At 43.5% G+C, this 14,966-nt stretch overlaps 1 protein-coding gene across 8 annotated transcripts in view; it reads left to right on the forward strand.

Moving 5' to 3' along the window:
• The window catches only part of KIF16B (kinesin family member 16B), a 300,381-nt gene that overhangs the window by 191,479 nt on the left and 93,936 nt on the right, over positions 1-14,966 (forward strand). For 3 of the 8 annotated variants that reach the window (XM_064377627.1, XM_064377592.1, XM_064377671.1), the window contains 4 exons: positions 13-1,371; positions 6,419-6,571; positions 9,083-9,176; positions 10,185-10,235. In XM_064377627.1, the coding sequence (XP_064233697.1) occupies positions 13-1,371; positions 6,419-6,571; positions 9,083-9,176; positions 10,185-10,235 (1,657 nt within the window). Of the gene's footprint in view, positions 1-12; positions 1,372-6,418; positions 6,572-9,082; positions 9,177-10,184; positions 10,236-11,564; positions 14,302-14,966 lie in introns of those variants that run through there. The other 5 variants (XM_064377501.1, XM_064377481.1, XM_064377772.1 and 2 more) reach the window with 4 other exon arrangements.

Consider the following 14,966-nt stretch of genomic DNA (forward strand, 5'->3'; position numbering starts at 1 on the left):
TTTGCATTTCAGGAAACTCATAGAAGAAATGGAGGAAAAGCAGAAATCAGACAAGGCTGAACTGGAGCGGATGCAGCAGGAGGTGGAGACCCAGCGCAAGGAGACAGAAATCGTGCAGCTCCAGATTCGCAAGCAGGAGGAGAGCCTCAAACGCCGCAGCTTCCACATCGAGAACAAGCTAAAGGATTTACTCGCTGAGAAGGAAAAGTTTGAAGAGGAAAGGCTGAGGGAACAGCAGGAAATCGAGCTGCAGAAGAAGAGACAGGAAGAAGAGAGCTTTCTCCGCTTCCAAGAAGAACTCCAACGACTCAAAGAACTCAACAACACTGAGAAGGCTGAGAAGTTTCAGATATTTCAAGAACTGGACCGGCTCCAAAGGGATAAAGATGAACAGTGTGCCAAGCTTGAACTGGAAAAAAAGAGACTGGAGGAGCAGGAGAAGGAGCAGGTGATGCTCGTGGCCCATCTGGAAGAGCAGCTCCGAGAGAAGCAGGAGATGATCCAGCTCCTGTGGTGCGGGGAGGCACAGTGGGTGGAAGAGGAGAAGAAGGATCTGGAGGGTATTAGGGAATCCCTCCTGCGAGTGAAGGAAGCACGTGCTGGAGGGGATGAAGATGGCGAGGAGTTAGAAAAGGCTCAACTGCATTTCTCCGAATTCAAGAGAAGGCAGCTTGTCAAGCTAATGAACTTGGAGAGGGACCTGCTTCAGCAGAAAGACCTCCTGAAAAAAGAAATCCGAGAAGAACGGGAGATCCTAGACTGTTTAAAATGTGAACAGGACAAAGAATCTAGATTGTTGGGAAGACATGATGAGAGTGTCACAGATGTCACCCAAGTGGCTCAAGATTTCGAGAAAATGAAGCCAGTGGAATACAGGCTGCAATATAAGGAACGCCAGCTACAGTACCTCCTGCAGAATCACTTGCCAACTCTGCTGGAAGAAAAGCAGAGAGCATTTGAAATTCTTGACGGAGCCCCTCTCAGCTTGGACAATACTCTTTATCAAGTAGAAAAGGAAATGGAAGAAAAAGAAGAACAGCTTGCACAGTACCAAGCCAATGCGAGCCAGCTGCAAAAGCTCCAAGCCACCTTTGAATTCACTGCCAACATTGCGCGTCAGGAGGAAAAAGTGAGGAAAAAGGAAAAGGAGATTCTGGAGTCCAGAGAGAAGCAGCAGAGAGAAGCACTGGAGCGGGCTGTGGCCAGGCTGGAGAGGAGACATTCTGCCCTGCAGAGGCGCTCTACCCTGGGCATGGAGATTGAAGAGCAGAGGCAGAAACTTGCCACTCTGAACAGCGGCAGCAGAGAGCAGTCAGGGCTCCAGGCTAGCCTGGAGGCTGAGCAGGAAGCCCTGGAGAAGGACCAGGAAAGGTGAGATTGGGAAGGAAGAGTGTGGCATACAATGGGTGCCAAATCAGTGCTCATTTTTCACTCCTCATGTTGTTTATCACTTTTTTTAAGTTATTCTTTTAGCCTTTATATTCTGTAATACATAGGCAAATGCTTATATTTGCCAGAACTAAGAAAAGTACTCCTAAACTTCTTGTATTTCTCCTTAGGGTCCTTGTTACAGAATTGCTGGCCTAAAGTTGAAAAACACATGAACAAAAGCAAAGCTATTGTTCATTATACACTGACCTGTGGAATGTGTGTGTTTTAATATTTTGGTAAATGCAAGACTGAGAAAGTTTCCGCTTTGATTTCTCCCTTCCTTCTTGCATGTCTCCCCGGCCTGTGTCCCTCTCTTTTCCCTTTCTTTTCCCCTTCATTTCCCTCCTCTCCCTTCCATTGCATCTATTTCCACCTCCTTTCCCTTCCTGTGCCCTCTCTTTTCCCTCTCCGTCGCCTTTCTTCCTTCACCCCTCGCCTGTCTCTCGCTTGCTCCCTGTCTTTTTCCTTCTCTTCCTGTTTTCTTCCCTCCTCCCTCACCTCTTTCTATCTCTGCTTCCCTGCCCTTTCTTACCGACAGTTTCACATCTTCTCCATGACCAGCACTTATTGCAGTTAAGTATCATCCCTGGAGTTCATGGTTTGCATACAGGCTGCTGATTCCTATAACCTGTTGGGAATGAAAAATCATTACTTCTCCGTTCCCTATTGAGTCATAGTATTTAAGAGCAGGCCTCAGGACTCTGCATTATGAAACAGTCAACTGAACCAACAAACAAAACTCCAGATGATTCTGAACACAGTGGGATGTTAGAACATGTGTGGTGATTTACTGATTATTTTTGTTGTTGTGAAAAATAAAACTAGGAAACTAGCACTCTTGTCATGTAAGGTAAGAATATTTATCTTCCTGGCCGGGCGTGGTGACTCACACCTGTAATCCTAGCACTTTGGGAAGTAGAAGCGGGTGGATCACCTGAGGTCAGGAGACCAGCCTGGCCAACATGGTGAAACCCTGTCTCCACTAAAAATAATAATAATAAAAAAAAAATTAGCTGGGCGTGGTGGCAGGCACCTATAAACTTGGGAGGCTGAGGCAGGAGAATCGCTTGAACTCAGGAGGCGTAGACTGCAGTGAGCCAAGATTGTGCCATTGCACTCCAGCCTGGGCAACAAGAAGGAAACTCTGTCTCAAAAAAAGAAAAAGTAAAAAAAAATTTTTTTAAAGAATATTTATCTTCTTTCGCCTATTTTCTGTTACCATACTTACCAAACCATAAGTTCTAAAAATGAATATTATGTGAATTTTAAAACACCTTTTCCAAAGCCTTGAAGACATGATGACAAGACTCACAGAAAGGCCAACAGCCACCTGGTATGCAAACATCACCCAGTTTGGAGACTTGCAAGAAGGGGCTGCTTCAGCCCCTTCCTATCAAGATGATAGGATCTTCCTACCTTGGACAGGATCTTTCATCGTTGGGCCTCAATGTCACCACCTGCACAAGGAGAGGATGGATGAGATCACAGGATCGTGATCTGGGTCCAGGCTGGAGTGCAATAGTGTGATCATAGCTCACTGTAGCCTCAAACTCCTGGGCTCCAGCAGTCCTCCTGCCCCAGCCATCCAAGTAGCTGGGACCCCAGCTATATACTACCATGCCTGGCTATCTATCTATCTATCTATCTATCTATCTATCTATCTATCTATCTATCTTTAGAGTTGGAGTCTCCCTGTGTTGCTCAGGCTAGTCTTAAACTCCTGGGTTCAAGCTGTTCTCCCACCTCAGCTCCTAAAGTGCTAGGATTATAGGCATGAGCCACCACTCCCTGCTCAGTTGAGATCTTGACTGAAGCCCAGATTGGAGAGCTGAAACTCTGCCCTCTCTGCAGTATTTCACCCACCCACAGCACCTCCTGAGGGGGCTGCAGCAGAAGTCCAGTCTACTGGCCCGGAGACCCCACCTTGGCATTTAGCAGATGCATGGGGCTGGTTGCTGATAACAAGGCAAGAGCTACTCAGAAGACTTAACTGTTGCCTTCGCCTGTCACTTTGCCTGAAAAGGTCAGGACAACCTCCATTGAAATGATTGGCTTATGCTATGGATTATATTCACCATCATTGCTCTCTGGTAGTTCCTCAGGCAAAACAGGAACAAAGTAACAATCAAAAACAATAATGCTGTTATTTCATAGAAATAGGTTGGAGGTTTAAGAAAATGATTGCAGGTATGTTATATAAATGAAATTTCTGGACAAAGATCCAGCCCCAGGAAATTTAAAGTATCGGAGGGCACACTCTCAATTTGTAGCCTGTGGTGTACAGTTAGAATGCAGCATGAGCTTTTATCTTGATGTCCTTGGCTTTTGTCAGCCAGCCATTTAGTATTAATACTGTATAATAGCAGACACAGTGTTGCAGTTTCCACAGGAGCAATTACAGAATGTGAGTGTTCCCTCAGAAACCAAGCAAAGTGGGCTGTTAGCTTCATGAGTTTTCATGAAACAGACATAGCTAAGTCCTAATTCAGGCCAACAGATTCTGGGCTCTCTGCTCTGACTGCGATGCCCCTGCAGCTTTCTATGGGAATTTCTGTTGTGCTTCATTTTCTCCCAGGATTCTCACGGCTAAGCCAGGATTCACTGTGCAGCCTGACTTGGCCCCTTGTAAAATTCCACAAGTGTGAAATATTAAATTCACGCGGACCGGACTGGACAAGAGTGTCCTGGCCTTGGCTCTCCTGTTGCCTTCTCAGTGCTTTATGAACCAGGTTTAATCCATTTTCCTGCCTTTTTTCCCACCAGCTGCTTGTGCCAGCTGCCCTGTTGACATGGATCAGGTAACCCCAGTAAAAAACTCTCCTGTCACCACAGGAGGGATAACAGAGACAAGTTGTTAATACTCACACTTAATCCGATCTTCTTGTCAGAGTCCTTTAATAATGAGACAATGGTGATAACAGTCACGATGCAAACCATGAAGAATAACTCTGTGTACCTCAGATCCTGCTTTAAATGCCACATGTGCTTTGTCATTTACTCTTCCAATGAAGAGTGCCATCGTCTCCAGTTTGCACATGAGGAAACTGAGGCCTGCAGTGGTCGTATAACCACCAGGGATTAGTGTCACACAGTTAGAAAGTGACAGAGTTGCAAGTCAGATCTCGATCTCCTCATCATCCATCTCTGAGCCACTTAGCCCTCTAGTCTCCTGTCAAACTGTCTGCCACATGGGAAGGCCAGCTTGTCCCTTGCCACCCATGTAAATCTCACTCAGGCTTCAGGATCCCACTCCAACCTCCCTTTGCTCTGTGGAGTCTTTTCCTTTAGCCACTGGCCCTGTGCTGAAAGACAATTCTTAACAACCCCAACAGGAGTTTTCTTAACTGTAAACATTGCTAATTGCCTACCTATATTCAGCTCATTTTTTTTTTTTTTTGGCCGCTGATGATACCCTATTAATATTGCTCCCCTATTCTTTGCCCACTGCGAGGCCTCTGATATCTTTTTTGTTTTTTTGTTTTTCTTATGTCTTCTCTTTTGAAAATACTATATGTTCTGCAAGTTGATGCTCTAGAAATACTTGCTAAGAAAGGGCCAAATTAAACTGGTCACAGCCTTGTGTGGGTCCCATGGGTTCTTACCCTCATGACCCTATGATCTCATGTCTGAAAATTCAGGACTTGGCTTTCACGTTCAAAATAGAGCGGTCAAATTGCTGCTGGTGACACCAGAGGGCTGGCAGCATCGTGGTGTGTTGGCATCTGAAGCCAGAATCTCTGATTTTTTAGAGCTGAAGGAATTGAGGGAGATTAGTTGGCCCTCTCATTTGATCCATGAAGAAATTGAGACCCATGTTTAAAGAACTTGCCCAAGTTCACACATTGAGCGGACTGCAGTCTCATCCTTCCTCGGTATGTCAATAGGCTATCGTCAAATTCACTGCCAAGCCTGGCCGTCTGGCCTGATGGGCCTGGATTCAAGTCTGCCTGGGTCAGTGGGAAAATGACCTTAGACACATTTGACCTCGCATAGACGTATCATTTATCACTGGAGGTAAATTTTATGGTTTATTTTAGTGTGTCATGGAACTGAACCTACTTTTCTAGGCCAGTCTCCCCTGCTTTCCCTTCCCACGCCCTCTGCCTTAACCCAAAGTGGATGCCTGGTTTTCATGGCCTTGCCCCATTGCTCGTATTGCTTTCTACACTTAGATAATCTTCTGCCATCGTCTCCAAATGCCAACATTCCCACTGGCCTCTGGAGACTCAACTTAGAACTGCCTTGACTATGATTCTCCTAGATTGGTGGTTTTTAAAACTCTTTAAAACATTGATCTTTTTTAAGTATTTACCAGAACCCTGATATATAGTCCACAACCAACTATTGTTGAAGCAGGAGTTCGGGGGCCTGAGAATCCAACACATCTACCTCTAGGACTTGCTTAGAGCACAGTGGAGAGATCTTTGCTCTTGATGGTCAAACTTAGTCTACCTTCTGGATGCCTGTATTGCTTGCCCTGGACCCTTCTTCTGGTCCATTGGTACTTTATGTCTTGTCTAAATGGTCTGTAGTACCTTTTCTATTAGAATGTAAAGCTCTTTGCACATAGAGGACAGATCTTGATCTCCCATGTTGTCTAAAACAATGTCTCACACAGTAAGGAAGCTCAGGAAATACTATTTTTTTTTTTTTTTTTTTTTTTTGAGATGGAGTTTCGCTCGTTACCCAGGCTTGAGTGCAATGGCACGATCTCGGCTCACCGCAACCTCCGCCTCCTGGGTTCAGGCAATTTTCCTGCGTCAGCCTCCTGAGTAGCTGGGATTACAGGCACGCGCCACCATGCCCAACTAATTTTTTGTATTAGTAGAGACGGGGTTTCACCATGTTGACCAGGATGGTCTCGATCTCTTGACCTCGTGATCCACCCGCCTCGGCCTCCCAAAGTGCTGGGATTACAGGCTTGAGCCACCGCGCCCGGCCAGGAAATACTATTAATGAATGAATTATCTGGCTTCCGTCTGTATAGGTTAGAATATGAAATCCAGCAGCTGAAGCAGAAGATTTACGAGGTTGATGGTGTTCAAAAAGGTCATCATGGGACCCTGGAAGGGAAGGTGGCTTCTTCCATCTTGCCATTCAGTGCTGAAAAATCACAGCTGGTTCCCCTGATGGATGCCAGGTACTAGACGTGAAAGTGATTCCATGCTTTTCGTTTGATGTGATTCAAGGACTCATTGTTTCTCTATTGACTACTTTATATCTGGAGGGCTTTATTAAGGGCAACAAGTAATACATGTGCTTGAGATGTGCTCTGCCTTCATCTGCCATTGCCCTGCCAGTCGTGTGGTAAGGGATCATTTCAAGAAGGTCAAGGACTTGAGAACTGGCTAGCCAGATCCAAGGAATCTTGTGGCAGGTACAGTTGTCCCTTGGTATCTGCAGAGGATTGGTTAGAGGACTGCCCTTTGATACCAGAATCCACACATCCTCAAGGCCTCCTGTCAGCCCCCTAGAACCTGCAGTTAGGAAAAGTTGGCCCTCCATATATGCCCTCCACATGTTTTCAGTCTGTGTGTACTTACGGATTTGGAACCACTAATAGGGAGGTCCACCTGTATTTATTGGGAAAAAAAATCCACATATAAGTGGATCTGTGCTATTCAAACCTGTGTTGTTTAAGGGTCAAGTGTGGTTTGTGTTAAAGACTGGAATGAAAAGTTGCAGGGAAACCAGCTCATTCAGCATAAAGTGAGGCAAGGCCAGGTTGACAAAAACAAAGACCTAGAATTAACTTAATTGTACCAAGAAGGAGGACCTTGTATTGGCAGTTACTTTATATGCCACTGATTACAAATAGATGAAGTTTGTTTTAAAAACTACTGGTATATTCAGAATGATTGTGAGTATAATAAATATATACATGATGTTACTTAAGTGATTTTCAACTTAAGTGGCACTATATATTGCTCTGTGGCTTAGAGCCCTTTGAAAAATCAACTTAATTATTCTTTGCCTATAAGAAAACAATGATTATCTTTCTTTACTCCATTTAACCATGGGAGCATTTGAAACTGAGCAGTCTTGAATCCTAGATATTAGGAGATGTATATTTGGATATCAAAATGTACTCAGAATGGCATGAGCCTTATATTCCACAGGGCTAGTTTCAAATTTAAGTGAATGTCAGGAGAGGTAAGTTGTAAATGGCCTTCACTCATGTTCAGTAGCACATGATTTTATAATATTGAAAGATAAACACTGTGATTTATTTGGGCTGTTTTACCTAAAATATTAATCTCTTTACCTAGTGTTTTAGAAAATCATTTCTTTGTGGTCAGTAGTATAGAAATGATTACAGGATTATGCATGTGTTTATGCAGATTTACTTACTTATTTAGTGAGAATGTGCTAACATATAAACATGGAAACCACTGAATTTAAAATAATCCATCCTTCCAGGTGTGGTGGCTCATGCCTGTAATCTCAGCACTTTGGGAGGCTGAGGCGGGCAGATCCCCTCAGGTCAGGAGTTCAAGACCAGCCTGGCTAACATAGTTAAATCCCTTCTCTACTAAAAATACAAAAATTAGCTGGGCATGGTGGCGGGCACCTGTAATCCCAGCTACTTGGGAGACTGAGGCAGGAGACTTGCTTGAATCTGGGAGGTAGAGATAGCAGTGAGCTGAAATCACATCACTCCACTCCAGGCTGGGTGACAAGAGCGAGACTCCATTTCAATAATAATAATGATAATTCATCTAATCAGTATCTGTAGAATTGGAGGAGGGGAGTCTAGAACAGAATGACTTCCATTTGGGTAGTGTATGCCCCTAGAAAGATTTTCAATGAATGTTAAATTCTCCAGCCTCTCTGGTTCCTCCAGGTGGAATAACCTAAAACATTGAGGCGGAAATGCCAGAGATTAGACTGAAATCCACTGAGGTGGTCGAGGCTGATAGTTTTGCTTCATACAACTTCACCTACATCTGGTGTGAGATACCAGATAATAAGTTGACATTACTTCAAAAGTCAGCTGTTTTTGGCTTCCTCTGTGTCCTGGCCCTGTCCTAGGCATTTTGGGAGGTAGAGACCTTTAAGATGTGGTCTTGCTGGCCGGGTGCAGAGAACCCATTCGGAGAGACAAGACAGACTGCAAATGATGCAAGTGTGCAAGACGTTGTTCAATCTGAAGGAGAAAGATTCGTAGAGAGTATGTCCACCTCTTGTTTATTTTTTTCTTTTTTGTTAATCCTCATACATGGCCTGGAGATGTGAGAAATAACTATCATCTGTATTATCCTTTTCTGTATGAGGAACACAAGGCTCTGTGAAGGAAATACTCTGTCTTGGAGTCAGATCTGAGACTGCAGAGCCTTCTGAAGCCAGTGACTGATTTTCTCCCATCCCGCAGTGGGCATTCCACTAAGGACCTGAATGGGATCACTTATCTCCTTTCCATTCCCAATATTCTATAACTTGTCCAGTTCTACCTCATTTGGGCAAAACCCAGACAATGAACACATAGCACCAGATTTTTGAACAAAATGAAAATGAAGTTCTCAAGTTGTTGTTATGTTTGGCATTTAGAATGAGATTGCTCCCTGTTGTGAAAGCAATAGTAAAGAAAGGATCTCAGAATGTCCCGTGTGGTTAGAAGTGTCAGATCTACTCCATCTCCATTACATTTCAGGATTAATGCTTACATTGAAGAAGAAGTCCAAAGACGTCTTCAGGATTTGCATCGTGGAATCAGTGAAGGCTGCAGTACATCTGCAGACGTGAAGGTAAGCTGAAGGAGCCAATTAACAAGTAACACGTTCATTCATCTTTCTTTTCTTTTTTTTTTTTTTTTTTTTTTTGAGACTGAGTCTTGCTCTGTTGCCCAGGCTGGAGTGCAGTAGCGCCTTGGCTCACTGGAACCTCTACTTCCCAGGTTCAAGGGATTCTCATGCCTCAGCCTCCCAAGTAGCTGGGATGACAGGTGGACGCCACCACACCTGGCTTATTTTTGTATTTTTAGTAGATTTCACCATGTTGGCTAGGCTGATCTCAAACTCCTGACCTCAAGTGATCTGCCTGCCTCAGCCTCCCAAAGTGTTGGGATTACAGGTGTGAGCCAGCCCACCCAGCCCATTCATCTTTCAAGATGACCTTGAAGATAAACTTTTGGTGATAGTGGTGGGGTCTCTTCTTACTGTTTTCCAGTGAGAAAATTCAGATGTGGAATGTTCTAGAAAAAAATATTAAATGTTGCTTGGGCAGGGCGTAACAGTTTATAAATAGTATTAATTCAAGAGTAACTTTATTTTATAATTTTGTAATTCTGTGAAAAGTTTTAAGTGACTATAAAGTCTAAAATACTTTTTAATTTTATATGCAACATTCTTCTTCCAATTTCCATGTTTATTTAATTTACTTTATGTAAATTATCCAAAGTAGAAATAGAATTTTGACTTTAAGAAGATACATATTTGTGACAAGTCTATTTTATTGAAATAAAGACAATGCATTTCTATCCTGCAAATTAAGAAATGCCCTAAGGAAATCTTGTTTTTAATATTATTCTTAGAATTTTAAGATTAGGAGTAAATCGTTCAGTTCTCTGATGGCAGATGTATCAATAGAATCCATGTTTATCTTGAGGATATAAATTATATAGAAGGGGTGTCATTGTTGAATGACAAGTATGTTTATTTAGAATTTCATTCCCATAAATACTTGTAATCAAATCAGTCCTCCGCCCCATGAACTTGCTATAATTTAACGTAGAGGGCTTTTTATTTTCTTTTCAGGATAATGAGAAACTTCACAATGGCACCACTCAACGCAAGCTAAAATATGAGGTAGGTAATGATTTTTCAGATTGATAGGGTCGCCTTAAATTATGGCATGCTCATGTGATTAAATTTTCTTAATGTTTAGTTGCATAATTAGAATTTTAAAGTCCCAGTGAGATTAATGGCTAGTAGAGAAGGCAAGCTATTATATGGACTTAAAATTAAACGGAATCCTACAGATTGAAACTGCTTTGACTTTATTTGAATGGTATGTAGCTGTGGTGGAGCTTTGCCCCGTTTTTCCTTCGTAACAGTATATTTTCCCTTGGTCTGCATTGAAAAGGCAGAATTATATAATCAGAATCAGATATGGGGTTTGGAAATGAAACTGAATACTCCTCAGTGTTTTTAAAACCCTGTCCATTTTATAGACTTCGAGTTGGCAGTCATACAAAGGAAATACTCTTGATTGATTAACTTGTTTCTCTGGTGGATTGTCAAACCAAGGTTTATTTGGGCATGCAATTTGTAAGCTTTCACTTGTATTTGCCTCCACTAAGAGGCATGTCCTTCCCATATATTCCTAAATTTAAAAAAAAATCAAACCCAAAAGAAGAGTAGGTAATGGAAATTTTCCAGGTGGTGTCCATACGTTACTGAACAGACAGCAGGAAGTAGACGTCCACAGAGGCTGAGCTGACTTTGGCTATGGCCACATCCTCCTGCCAGTCATCCAGTAATGATGTGATCCTCATCCCCCTCCTCTACAGAGCAAGACACTAGCTTTCATTGCTTTGTGTACACAGTGCCTGGCACATAGCAGGCACACAGCAGGCCTTCCATGGTGATGACTTGTAGATAACAGTTATAGTAATTAGGGATTCTTATGAAACAAACCAAAAGGAGAGAGAAATGTGACCTGGGTTAGAATAATGGGGCATTTCTGTTGGCCTTGCCATCTGATTTTCATTAAGTTTGCCTTGATTTTTTTTTTTTTTTTTTTTTTTTTTTTTTTGCATTTTGGACATGATTACAGACTTACTTTCATAACTAAATTTGACCTTCTAAATCTTGAATCAGAGGGTTTGGGATTTATTGCAGGGAAATGAACTATTAGATCAAGAAATGGGTACTGTGGATCAATCTCATGCAATGTATTTCTATCAAAATACTCAGTGATTTATAATATATATAACATGGAAAATTGATGTTCTATGTCTGAATCAGATCATTGATTCTTAAATCACGTAACAATACAAATGGCTTAGGCTTTTGATTTAACCTCTGAATTAATCTATCCAATGAAACCAATGACTGCAAGAATCATCCTGTGCAACAGAATCACAGAAAGACATACCACATCCCCATTTCAACTTTTTTTGACACCTTGAACAGAAAAGGCAGTTTTGCCCAGCATGGTATCTTGACCCGCTTCTGCCCAGAGATGCCACTGACACTTCCAGCCTCATGAGAAAGGAGAGGAGGGAGGTGGATCAGAACGACCACTGGGATCATCCTGTGCTGTGGAGCATCTCAGGCCCTAAAACAACTTCCTCAGCATCACAAGAGAGAACCCACCAGCACAGGGATCAGTCCTCAATACCCGAGGTATTGCAGGACAGTGAAACCCAATATTGTCATCCTGAGGACGCTGGCCATTGTGAACCAAAATGTTTTAATCTACCTGAAATCTCTTTTTTTAATGAAAGTAATACCAATGATGCAGAAGGTTTTCAGAATAAGTCAGAAAATTTCAGTGACCTGATGACTCAGAAAGATGAACACATCTTGAGAGTCAAGTCCAGTTGGACTTTGCTGCAACATACATCCCAGGAAGTGTCTATAAATAGTGGAGGCACGCAGGCCAGGCAAGGCAAGGTGCTCTGCTTGGTTGTGTCTGAAGACATTTCTCATGAGGAGAGAGCATCCTGCAGTGCCCCACAGAGTGTACTGGCCTCTGAGTTTTCCAGTGAGCAGCAAGGTAAGGAAGAGTTGGATGCTAAAAAAATGAGCTCATCAGAGTCACTGATAAATATCAGAACAGAAGGAAACAATGGACTGGGATATTTTTACCACAAGTTCTCAGACCTTTATAAAGATACCAGCAGTCACCTCCTTCAAGCTGGCACAAAGGTGATCAGCCAATCCAGGCTCATGGGAAGTCTGTGTGCCCCGAGGGGGCTCCCCTCCCAGCTAACAACATTTGTCAGACGCCTGCCATTTCTGAAGCACTTGGCCCCACACATGCCCTTCAAGATTGACGTGCAGTCGACAGAATCTCATTCTCCGGAAGCTCAGCTTGGCAGCAGTGAGAGCAAAGCTGCGGGGAGCCTGAGACCAGCAGAGGGTGCGCTGCCTTACCGGGCCTCTGTCTTTGCAGCTGCAGGTTTACCAGGTTCCTTGCCAAGCTCAGTTTTTCGTCTTGAATATGAAGATACTAGAAAGTGCTCTGCATTTAAGCAGAGCCTTGTGCAATTCCCCGACCAAATGCTGAAACTTCAAGAGTGCCCTTTAAAAGACCTTCTTAAGCATGTGACTTGTTCTCTACCAGAACCTTTGGGCAACCTGAATGAAGTCAGAGGCATTTACTGGCTTGCTGTTGCTAACTGCACAGCGCCTGACCCCCAGCCAGCGTGTCTGCTTCTGCTTGAATCAACTTTATATGCTTTGGTCCTGTCAGATAATCTCCTTGGCTCAATGAGCATTTTTCATGCTCTACCTCTCTCTCGTCTACAGGAGATTCAAATTGGCTTTGGTGGACAGAGCATTCGATTCCTGAGCTCTGCAGAGGGTCTTTTGCTCACTGTGTTCAGTTACAACAAACACCTCTCTCAACAGCTGTGTCGTGACCTCCTGTGTGTCCTGATGCCGGAAGCTGATGCCGCTGCCTGCGCTGATCATCCCTTGCTCCAGCAAGATCTGGTTCAGCTTTCTCTTGATTGTAAAGCAGAAATCCCTGAATTAGTTTTGCCAAACGGAGTTCAGGTGTCATCCAAATTCCAGACTACCTTGGTTGACATGATTTACTTTCTTCATGGAAATATGGAAGTCAACGTCCCTTCCCTGGCAGAAGTTCAGTTACTGCTCTATACAACAGTGAGAGTCATGGGTGACTCTGGCTGTGACCAGTGCCAGTCGCTAGTCCTTCTGAACACCCACATTGCACTGGTGAGGGAAGACCGTGTTTTTTATCCACGCACTCGGTCTCTAAACATACCTCCTCCAGGTGCACAATTTGATGTGATCAAGTGCCATGCTTTAAGTAAATTCAGATGTGTGGTTGTTCCAGAAAAGAAAAATATATCAACAGTAGAACTTGTCTTCTTACAAAAACTCAGACTTCCAGTAGATTCCAGAAATAGTCCATCTGAGCACCTTCAGGCAGCCCCAAATGTCCAGTCATTCACCACCCCATTGGATCTTCAAGGCAGTCAGAATGTCACACCTGAGGTCTGGAAACTTACTCTCAGTTCTCAAGATGAGGCTCTTTGGCTAATCTCACATTTGACAAGACTCCACGGAGGAGACTTTTGAAGATGCACGCCATGTGTTTTTGAGATCATTGATAAAATAAGCATTGTGAAAACAAGGCAATATGAATATCTCTGTGTAGCTAATTGAATTGGAACTGGAAAAATGCAGACCTCTAAAATTGAAAATGTAAATATTTTTAACGACAATAAAATAAAAATAGCTAGTCCTGTTAAAATATCTTTATTACCACCTTGCTTCATTTTCTCGAAACTCAGCTTGTAAATTTGGGTCTGCCTCATTGTTTGTGAGGTGATTAAAGCATTTCTCATTGGCTTCGTGTCGATTTATAGTGTGGTGGCTTGGAATCTGTCTGTGCCTGCTGGATTCCGGCAGGCTAATTCGTGCTGCCTAAAAAAGTGCCCAGTCTGGCAGTGACCTTCATTGACATCCTTGGTTTCAGCTGTGATTAGGATAGTTATGTAGCAGAGGATATTAGTGATGCATCAAGCTTCCTGTGAGGGCCCGGGGATTTAAAGTGTCCTCGCATCACCATGGTATGCAGAATCGAGAAAGCGATGCCCTGCAGTGTCTTCCTCCTCAGTTAATTGCCTTTACCTTCCTCCTTTCATACTTCTTGATGATTCCCTTCTCACCCTTGCGATTTTGGCTCCTCCCTTGTTGGTGTAGTTTTGACTATTCCTCCTAATCCCCATCCCCTCACCACCATATTCCAGTTCTTTCTCAGAACTTTCATCTCTCTATCCTGTAAGTCTCTTTCATCGCAGAGTCTCACTTTTTCTCCGGGCTTCTTTCTGCTGTCTTGTTGAATATATAGTCCCCTTAGAGGCATTCAGCACTTTTTCCTGGCTGCCTCCCTCTGGCATCTCACCCAGACACCACTCATAACCTTTGATCGAGGTCTCCTGCTGGCCCTAGCTGGTCAGTTTACTGGCCTCCCTTCTCAGGTGAGTTCTCACGCTGCGTCTTCCCTGGGTGGGGTTTCTCCCTCCAGGAAGCTCCACGCAGTAGTCAGCTGCCTCCTCCTACCGAGGCTTCAGACTGTGGCTCTTCAGGGTCTCTTGCTTCTCTGATCACCCCTTTCTTCTCTGCCCCGCTCTGTTCAAAAATCCTATCAGGTTACACGTTTCCTATTTGTTTTTAATTTCATCTGACCGTAGTTGCTCCGCCACTGTTCTCCCCTGTCAGGTGTGTGTTCACCTAAATCCAGAGTTCTCAGATGGAAGGAGAAGTGCTTCTGTCTTGCTCCACCCACTCTCCGTCCACCCTTAGCCAAACCATCCTTATCCCACGGTAGCTCTCAGT

This window comes from Aotus nancymaae, unplaced genomic scaffold (assembly GCF_030222135.1).
Source record: "Aotus nancymaae isolate 86718 unplaced genomic scaffold, 86718_ANA_hifiasm-v0.15.2.pri h1tg000001l, whole genome shotgun sequence".
NCBI lineage: Eukaryota > Metazoa > Chordata > Mammalia > Primates > Aotidae > Aotus > Aotus nancymaae.